This window comes from Triticum aestivum, chromosome 3B (genome assembly GCF_018294505.1).
Source record: "Triticum aestivum cultivar Chinese Spring chromosome 3B, IWGSC CS RefSeq v2.1, whole genome shotgun sequence".
NCBI classification, from domain to species: Eukaryota; Viridiplantae; Streptophyta; class Magnoliopsida; order Poales; family Poaceae; genus Triticum; species Triticum aestivum.
Window position 1 is genome coordinate 348,395,635 of NC_057801.1, and position 9,945 is coordinate 348,405,579.

The 9,945-nt window shown below is 47.3% G+C and overlaps 1 protein-coding gene across 6 annotated transcripts; it reads right to left on the reverse strand.

Moving 5' to 3' along the window:
* Positions 1–601: 601 nt before the first annotated feature.
* On the reverse strand, positions 602–7,270 carry LOC123069870 (uncharacterized). Of its 6 annotated transcripts, XR_006433114.1 has the most exons (8): positions 6,844–7,270; positions 6,525–6,748; positions 4,532–4,733; positions 4,381–4,466; positions 4,202–4,296; positions 3,108–3,234; positions 2,878–2,993; positions 602–1,663 (listed from the first exon to the last, which is right to left on the reverse strand). XR_006433114.1 is itself a non-coding variant. In XM_044492828.1 (7 exons), the coding sequence occupies exons 1-7, from the start codon at positions 7,087–7,089 to the stop codon at positions 1,570–1,572; spliced, it is 1,158 nt and encodes a 385-aa protein (XP_044348763.1). In that variant the 5' UTR covers positions 7,090–7,268; the 3' UTR covers positions 602–1,569. The 6 variants fall into 6 exon arrangements, 4 of the variants coding, with proteins under 4 accessions (XP_044348763.1, XP_044348764.1, XP_044348766.1 ...); XR_006433113.1 differs by having other exon boundaries at positions 2,878–3,234; positions 6,844–7,265; XM_044492828.1 differs by lacking the exon at positions 2,878–2,993 and having other exon boundaries at positions 3,024–3,234; positions 6,844–7,268.
* Between the last annotated feature and the right edge of the window lie 2,675 nt (positions 7,271–9,945).

Here is a 9,945-nt window from a genome sequence, read left to right on the forward strand (position 1 = left end):
CTTTGGCTGGCTCGCAACGAGGCTCGTGATGGGAAGCAGATACCTCCAGCGCATGAAATAAAGGACAATGTGATGCATCACGTTCAGGAGTGGCGCGACATTCATCAGCAAAGGGTTCGGACTCCTGCTGAAAGGACTAGACGGAGTGGGAGGTGCCGGACGAGGGGTGGATCAAGATCAGCTCGGATGGTGCGGTCTCAAAATCTGGTGGCAACGGTGGTGGAACTGTGATGCGTGATCACAATGGTGCCTTCATTGCTGGGAGCTGCTACCATTTCCCACATATTTCTGACCCTGAGGCTACTAAAATTTTAGCTTGTGAGCGGGCTTTGCAGATGGCGCTGGAGCTGAATCTCGAAAGGGTGCATGTCGAGCTTGACAATCCGTCAACAGTGCAAAGAATTACGCAGGAGCAAGAGGACTTGTCGGTGGCCGGTCCGTGAATTAGGGAGATAAAACTGATGCTTGCCTCGCGTGTGGAGTTTAGAGTTTCCTGGGTTAGTAGATATGCAAATGTCGCCGCACATAAGCTAGCGCGAGTTGGTGTTGGGGAGGGTTTATGTATGAACTGGTCCCCCCAGACTATATCTTGGATGTAATCTCGGATGACATTCCGAGCTTTGGTTAAATAAAGCAACGGCATATTCCCTAAAAAACAGCCGGGCGCTCGTCGGTTGGATTTTTTTTTTTTTGAACACTACAAGGGCCCAGAAGGACCCAGCACTTCATTGATTATGACGAAGAGACATTATAGCTTACAACAAGGACACTAAAGAAGCTGAAAATAAAAACAAATCCCTGCATCTTATAGAAAGGACCCCAAACATAAAACTGAAAACGCGATCGGGTCCACGCTGTGCCGCAGTGGATACAATCATCGCCGACGCCTGGGACAGACCACTTGGTCCGGCGAGACCTCTGTAGCAAGCCACAGACTCCAATTTGGCACAGCACTGCCTTCCTTCTGGCATCGTGGCTGGGAGGAACAAGTATGGCCGCCCTTCGACCAGAGGAATCGATGGATTGTTGGAGGAGACCGGTGTCGTAGCTCCTTCAGATCCACCATCGAATAAGCTCAGGATCCCCATCACCAGCTTCCAACGAGATAGCGGAAGCCCTTTCCAAAATGCGGGGATAACACCACCTACGCCGGAAGCTCGGATCCGGCGAGGCCCAGCACCACGAGGAGGCCGAGGCGAGATCTCTCCACCTTTCTGCTACCATCACCACGACGGCAAGAAACAGAGGAAGGAACCACCGTGGCTCCTAGATGCTGGACAGACTGAGCTTATTGGGAGGGATACTGCCAGATCCAATGTCCACCAGTCCCCTCCACCATGGAGGCGAGGTAGGAGACAACGACGACCACCACCAGACTCTGCTCACAAGGTCTAGCAGCAGGTATCCCGACTGGCATGAGGCCACACCATGGCATAACGCCAAGTCTAACTAAGTCTACTGCTACTCTAATATACATATGGAAGAACCAGGCACCTCTCCTCAACCATCGCCAGCCAGCATCGCCGACGAACGAGGCATCAGATCGGCCCGGCCGGGGATAAGCGACTCTCAAAAGGGGGCGGTGGAAGAGATGAGAAGGGGAAACAGCCGCGACCTCTTTTTCCAGCAGGTCAGTGTTGAGGGGGCATCGGTTGGATGTATGCTGCAAAATGCAAATACATAGAGATTAATCACTCAAATCAATAGTGTGGTATCTGTGTAGTTATTGTGTGGTGGGGCATACTCACTTATTGACAAGAATACTAAAACTATATTAGACAGGGTGCCCTTGTCAAAGCGAACAGATGGAAGGTAATAACTGAGGGAAAAGAATTCTACGAGATCAGGTCTCACGGGTTAGCAGATGAGACCCATTCATCGAGATCAGGTCTCACGGGTTAGCAGATGAGACCCATCCTGATGAATGACACGTGACATTCACAAATCACAAAGCATCTATCCCACCTCCCCCTCCCCCTCCCCCCCAACCTAAAATCAGAGGGGGGAGATTAGATGCTTTGTGATTTATGAATGTCACGTGTCATCTATCAGGGCAGGTCTCACCTGCTAACCGTGAGACCTGGTCTCATATAAAAAAAAAATCCATAACTGAGCATCTCAGCTCATGCACGGATACGGATTTTCGATAGTTTTTACTACTCCCTCCGTCCCAAAATTCTTGTCTTAGATTTGTCTAGATATGGATGTATCTAATACTAAAACGTGACTTGATACGGTAGATACATCCATATCTAGACAAATCTAAGACAAGAATTTTGAGACGGAGGGAGTATTTATTTGTCTCTACCTTTTAAACACTCATTTTGAGTGCTTGCAGCTTTAGCTTTAGCCTGATTTTAGTAGTCTTCCAGTTGCCAGGACATGAACTTAGCTTACACAGATACTCGTGGTTTGAGACCATGGTAATATCATGAACTAGGAACACAATCTATCACACACGTCAGTTCACGGGTTTACATGTACACTATGACAACATATGCTAACTACTCCCTCCGTCTAAAATAAGTGTCAACTTTATACTAACTTGAGTACAAAATTGAGACACTTATTTTGGGAGGAAGTATAAGTTTTCTTCAACACATACTCCAATGCCAGCAACACTTGATATGTGTACAGACAATGAGGGGTGTTTTCATCAAAATTTGTCCCCATACTATTTGTATTACATAAGTTGAACAGCTCAAACTACATCTGAAGTGCAAGCTTTTTCACCACCTTTTTTCATTTCTCTTTTCTTTTTCCTTTTTTTCATTCTCGTCCCAGCTTCCCACAGACCAACGACTACAAGTACAAAAACATGACGGTCGAAATCTACCTATTAGTGCAATTTACAAAGCAGGACAGGTTACTTCTCACCATCCAAGCTTCAAATCTTGTGGTAACATGCATCAGATTTGGAAGGAGTCAACCAGTCAGTCACTCAGAACTTAATCATGTTCACAAGACACTCTTCGGACATTCTTTCATGAGCTCTGCAGAAAGCACAGATTTGGTGTCACTACCTGTTGTATGCACCATGGGAGACAAAGAACTGATAATCTGGATGGCCGGCACGGCTGTCTCTCAGCCAATCGGCAGCAGCTTGCCTTAAGCAGCTAGCCAGTTTCCAATCACCATCAGTTGAGGACCAGACTGAGTTGCTAAACTTGTAGGAAGCCAAACCAAAAACTGGGAGTGGTATGTTTGGTGTGCTATCAGGAGCCCACAGATTATCTGGACACAGGAATGCAGATAAAATTCAGATGGCGACATTTAGGCAGGTAGGCAGCACAGGATGACTGCATTTAGGTTCCATTATCTCATTGCTCACTAACAAGGTTAACTAACATAGAAGAGGGCATAGACATGCACTGGAAACTATATATAGAGAAAAGCAATAAAAACATAAAGCTCTCTTTTTCTTTCTATAAATGACAACTCACAGTAGGTAAACCTCAGTGCATCCAAAACATTAGAACTTGTTAAAGCAGTGATACAACTACCATATAGTCATTTCATAGCTCAAGAATTCCTAGCATCGAGGTTTGTCAAAATCAAAACCTATTTTTTGCTATTAATTGGGTTTACAGATTCTAGCTGGTCACAGATGTGAGTTGCCAAGGCAGCTAGGCACCGACTGAAAATGTGAGTTGCCAGGATAGCTGTTTTATGTCCCCTATTCATTTCTTTCCCCAGTGCACTGAAAACATGCTAAATGTATGTACATGCCCAACAATCAGAAAAATAAGCACTATAGCCAAAAGTAAGACTCCCCATGTTCATTGGGCGATAATCAAACTTATCCTAAGTACATGTTAGCTACAACTCACACTTGATTAATGATTGTGAATCTACAAACACTTCAGAGTAAGACTAACAAAGTTTGCTATAACAAAGATAAGTGCTACACTTGAACTTGACTCCTGACACTTGCTCACTTTTAAGAACGAGGACTAGAAGAAAGAGAAAGGATAAAGGATATTTAGATATAGAATTCTTTCAGACTTCACATGTCTACTTAATCTGATCATGAACATGATAACTGAATTTACAATAAACATGCATAGTGATGGGGCAGGTTTAGGAGGGAAACTGAGTGTTGGGGGCATCTATCTGAAACAGTACAGGACGATGCTAGTGAAGCAAGCATTACGAGCTAATTCAACCTATGATCCGAGGAACAAAGGTCAAATCTAATTACCTCCTTGCGGGCAATTTGAAAGCTGATGGAAAGTGAGAAAGCAGGCATCTAAATCTTTTAATGTTGGTCCAGTAGGGATACGATAAATTGGGTACCTACACAATGCATAAGGAATGTAACCTATTAGTTGCTGCAATCATCCATCCAGCACCAATTTTGTATATATAGAGAGAACATACCAAGCGATGCTCATCCAACTCCGTGCTGATAAATCACAACTCCTAAGGGTCCTCAATCCTGGAAATCTGGCTGAAAGGCTAGAAATCTGAACAACAAATTTGTCAGAACAGGAAAATACCATGAAAACTACACAAAGTTGTAACTTCTTGCCTTATCAGTCAAAGGTTCACGGCAAAATGGAGAATCAAACTCGAGGTACTGAAAGAGCAAGCGGCCATGAGTAACTCCAGATTCACCAACATCCCTTGAGAAGCCTTCCTGAGCAAAGTGTTTGACCCTTACATGTTCATAATCACTGCTACCATCACTGCTGGAATCATGGAAATCTTCATCACTGTCGTCCATCATATGTCTGCTTCAAAAGGTTGATGCACACATAGTTAAGAATTGCATGCCACGATGGAATATTCTTGAGAAAAATCAATAACTGGCACAATACTTGTTATCACAGGACAATAAATGACAAAGGTAAAATAGATTTATAAATAGAAACAGGTGTGCACGTAAATATGGGAAGAGAACTCCATAGGGCAAGGTGAGGCGGCCGCCCGACTTTGAATTGATGCAAAAGAATAGCTACATGTATGTAGAGGTCGAGTCATTGACTCGTTGAGTCGTCATTCTCACTGGGGACGATAAAAGAAGAATGTGGTCGGGCCAGGTCGCCTGGTGCAGGTTGACCTTATGATTTGGGTTGTGAGCCCATGAACTACTGCTGCTACCACTGATTAGCAAGTACCGAAGCAGACAAAGCTTGTCAGCCGAGCGAACACACGCACTATGAAGCAGTATGGATGAACCCTAGCGGCTGCGGCACACAGGCGGCGGCTGAAGCGCAACGTCAACATCAGCATGGCGTACACAGAGGGAGCAGTGCACAGCAGTGTCGTTTGGCCAGCGGTGGGTGGCACGGAAGCGTTGCCGGTGAAGGTGAAAGGTAGAAGATCAAATGGACATGAATGATAAGGGGCTAGCAAAGGCAAGGGGAAAGGTGTAATTGATTGAAATTCTGAATTGTGCTTTGGTACATTGCGAATTTGTGATGTGAATTTTGGTAGTCAAACAATACTGAGTGATTTTAATACTATTTTCATGTTATGAATTGCAGATATGACTAAACATTTTGAGTTACTTAGTAGTTGCAGTAGGTTTACAGAGATCTTTCAAATTATTCTTGTTTTGCATTGTACTTTTTTATGCTTTAGAAAACGCCCCCACCTCAAAAATAATCCCCTTAAATCATAAACCCCTTGCAGATGATTATGTCTTGTTTCATCATGAGCACAGGTGAATTGTACAAAGGCTTTAATTAGAGCCACAGATCCTACTCTAAAAACGGAAAACAGAAATAAGAAATGGCTATATGGAATCTGATGACTATAAAAACTTACATAACTGTTATAACGAGGAAGAGGTGCATAAGCAGCTTGAGCTATCTTCTATGGTACTGCTAAAAAATGCTAGAAATGACAAGACAGGCGCTAGCGTTGACATAAACAACAAAACATCAATCTGATTTGTAGTTACTTCTTATTTCCCTTTGAACACAAATATATTTGCTGAATTAATCCAAGCACAAAATATGCTTTTGAGACGGGTAGAAGTCTCATTGTAACATAAGAATACATACCACCAGATAAAAACCACTTGAAGTTCTGAATTCATACTATATTCATTCGTTGATAAAGGATGAACCCCCCCCCCCCCCCCCCCCACACACACACACACAAAAGAAACATGTTCAGGCTCGTACAATAGGCTAGGCCAACTTGACGTCAGGAAATAACTAGTAAGTACATAGAAATGTAAATAAGAAATGGCAATCATCCTAAGCACCCATAGGCAACCATAAGAACTGGCAGCGTATTGGAGAACTAAAGATAAATACGTACAATAGGAAATGAGGACAGTGATCTTATGGCTCCATGGATAACATCTACGCATACACACATCACAGAACTATTGGAGATTAAGTGTGCTTCTTTGTACGTACTACTAATATGTAAGTCATTAAGTTAACTCGAACTCAATTACTTCTAGCAGAAAAGAAATCGATGCCATTTACACTTTCTACTTGGACCCGTAGCACTCAAATCAAAACAAAAATAAGCTTTTAGCAGCGTGTATTAGAAGAAACACGAACAACCTTGGGTTGGAAGATGACTGCAGGACTGATGAGTCTCCATAGAGCTCGATGGCGGACAAGTAAGGCACATAGTACTGCACGACCCCGTCGCACCCGTCAAGAACGAGCGGCACCCCGGCACCATACGCACTCCACTCCTTGTACGCCTCCCATAGGTCGTCAAGAACGAAGTAGGGCCTCTCCCGGTTGGCATCCACGCCGCAACCCCTCCACTCTCCTCTCTGCATCGCCAAATCCACCAGTGATTCAGGAACAGTCGCACCCTCACAAGTATAACGATCCAATCCTACGGTGTGGCGGGGGTCAATAGGCGAACCTCGGAGGGGTACTCCGCCGGCACGGACAGCGTAACTGCTGCCACGAACCTCTTGAGGTTGCCTGCAACTCCTACGGGGGACGCTGGCAACCGGGAGGACTCCTCCGGCGCCTTCTCCTGGGTAACGGCGGCGGCCGCGCACCTCGACTTGGGAAGGCCATGATGGTGCCCTCGTCGAGCCCTGCCAGCGTCGTAGAAGCGGCTGCCGCCCTGCCTCCGTCCTAGGTCCACGGCAGTGCCCATCATCCCACGCGCAAAGCAAGCTCAGGGACCAGACGCGCTAATATGGGAGGAAGGTACGGAATAGACGAAACCCTAACCCTAAGATTTGGAGAACCAATTCGATTGGAGGAAAGGACAAGGAAGGTAATGGAAAGGGAGAGGAAGCAACGGTGCGCCGCGGGGTAGTTGTTGGCTTTTATAGAGGGCAGGCCAAAGGAGGACTGGAGGAGGCAGACGGGGAGGGATGGGGGCAATTTGACCATGGGTACGGCCGCCCATAGGCACCCGCCGAATGGGTAAGGTATGGGTCTTTATCTTCGCCCATGGATAAAATTTATGGGCAATTCCATTAATTATGGGTAGGATATGAGTCTTTATCTCTGCCCATAGGTAATCCGATGGGCTACCCGATTAATATTCATAATCATAAATTTTAATAGATATAATCAAGATATGGTGCATATTCTAGCTATATAGAACCGCAAACACATGCATTAGACAAGTAGGAGTACTTTGTTTTAGCGGTAGACAAGTAGTAGTACTTGAACGTAGTAGTTTTTCTCTCGGCAGTCCAACAATACAGCTATTGGGCCAGGAAAACACATGAGAAGCGTCTGGCCCATCGTCACGTAATCGGCTGGCCACTGGCTGTCGCTAGCCTACTAGTGCTACGATGCCAGTAGCAGCGAAGGTATTGTCTTGGGTATTAGTACCATCTCTAAAGTGGAAGCGCGGTGAGAAAGAATGGACGCCTATATAAGAACCACCTCGGTGCAGAGCTTGCTCGTGCGTTCTAGTCTGGTGATTTTTAAAAGAAATTTTTTTTACACCTTCGTGTTGGAAATGAACGAAATTAGTATATTTGAACACACTAAGAAAGTGTGAAATTAATTCAATTTTTATTAATTACTTGGACCCGATGGGTACCCGAGTGGGTCAGGTTACCCGATGGGTTCGGGCATGGGTCTGAACTTTGACCCATGGGCAGGGTCGTGGGCGGGCGACGGACCCGATAAGGGATTCGGGCATGGGTCCGGGAGTGGTCGACCCGACCAAATCCGACCCGACTGCCAGGTTGAGTTGGGGCAGACCTGGGCAAACGGCACGGCCCGTTGTGGCACGTTTAATAGTCGGGCCGTGCCGTGCCCGCTGGGCCACCTTTTTAGCCTATTGGGTTGTATTTTAGGCCTATTAGACTCTAATTTAGGTCATGTATATATAAAAAATCTCGAAAATAATAAAAATAATAAAAGGGTTGTGTCGTGCCGGCTCACGTGCTCAGCCTCCAAGCCCAGGCATGGCCCATGGCGTGCCACGTGCCGAACCTGGCCCGTTTAGTCCGGGCCTTGTCGTGTCGTTGTTGCGTGCTATCGGGTCGGCCCAGTTAGCACGACCCATTTGGCCAGCTATAGGTTGGGATGGGAAGGGGCAATCCTCAGATTTCACAGCTCGAAGCTGCGCCTGGGGGCGACATTATTGCTATACCTGGCCAAGGGCAGCCCGGCTCGGACGGCCCGAAAATCCCAGACCGGGTTGAGCCCGAGCATGCCATCGGGGCAGGCTCGGGCCTGGAAATCGAGCCCATCGGGCAGGTCGGGCCAGGCTCGTGCTTGTGTAATACTGATTTTTAGCCGTAGACGGGTCGAGCCGTATTGGGATTTTTGGGCTCGGGCCAGGCTCGGGTCTGATTTAGTAGGCCTGACGATCGAGCCGGGCCGGGCTTGGGCCTAGGTTTTCAGCACCAGGCTTTTTTTGGCCCGGCCAGGCCCGAGGTATGCTCAGGTATAGTTATTGTCAGGTCCACCTGCCAGCTTGGTTGAGGCGGGATGCCACGGCTGATACAACCACGATCACGTGCCTTGTACACCCGCGGCCGTGTTCGTCGCACTACCTGCAGGGCATCTGATGTAGGGTAGAACCCTAGACGCCCGATCTTTCACGTTTGGAGAGAATCCTACCAAGAGCACGAAGAACACGAGGGGAAAACGAGGGGAACACGAGGGAAAACACAAGAGAATCACTCAACCAACGAGATCCGATCACACATGTGCTAGATCCAAGAAACACAAAGAGATACACGGTCCGAATCCAACAAAGGACGATACAAGTGGCGGTAGTTCATCTCCGGGAGGAGGTCTTGAATCCGCGAGGGATCTTCCCGTAAAGGGGTCTTGAATCCAGGCGTATCTTCTCCGAAGAGGTCGCGGTCTCTCACGAGGAGGAGATCTGTATGGATGAGCAAAGCTCTATATGAGCTAAACCTATGCTAACCCTAACTAGGAGGAGGATGTGGTCTATTTATAGTCTAAGCCACAAAGGGGTAAGTGGGAAAGGGATACATGGGCCCATTCTCTGTGCGCAGACAGGCGTCGGATGTCCGGGCTAGGGGCCGGATGTCCGGGGCTTCGGGACGGGCCGGATTTCTGGGCTGGGAGGCCGGATGTCCGGGCTGGCGGGGTCCAGCTTCTGTAATGGGGCGCCGGATTTCCGGGGGTCAAGCCGGATGTCCGGCCGCTCGCCGTGCGCCGGATGTCCGGGGCCTGGGCAGGATGTCTGGGGCCTGTAGCTTCGGTTGGGTTGCGGCTATAGTAGATGCTCCAGGGGCCGGATGTTTGGGTCCTGGGGACTTCTCCGGTTCCTTCTGTCGCGCTCCTTCATCCGTGTACTTGAGGACTTGTCCATGATCCCGAGCATCTTCGAGAGGGTCTTCTTGGTACCTAAGCACATGTAGTGTCTTTGCATGAGGTAGCAACCATGTCTCACACGAATGGAAAGGGGAAGCATTTAGGAACGGATTCACCTTGTGTCCAATGGCGCATAGTCGAGGTCTCATCTTATGTATCCTTGGGGCTTGGAGAGTAGTCGGAGTGTAAATGGGGA

What these genes read in the sequence shown, in the direction of transcription:
- LOC123069870 (XM_044492828.1), bottom strand. Translation starts at nt 7,089, where the DNA reads ATGATGGGCACTGCCGTGGACCTAGGACGGAGGCAGGGCGGCAGCCGC. An exon ending in CGGCGGAGTACCCCTCCGAG is followed by an intron (nt 6,749 to 6,843) that starts GTTCGCCTATTG and finishes TTGGCGATGCAG; the next exon opens with AGAGGAGAGTGGAGGGGTTG. An exon ending in TCCCATGGTGCATACAACAG is followed by an intron (nt 1,664 to 3,023) that starts GTAGTGACACCA and finishes TGCATTTTGCAG; the next exon opens with CATACATCCAACCGATGCCC.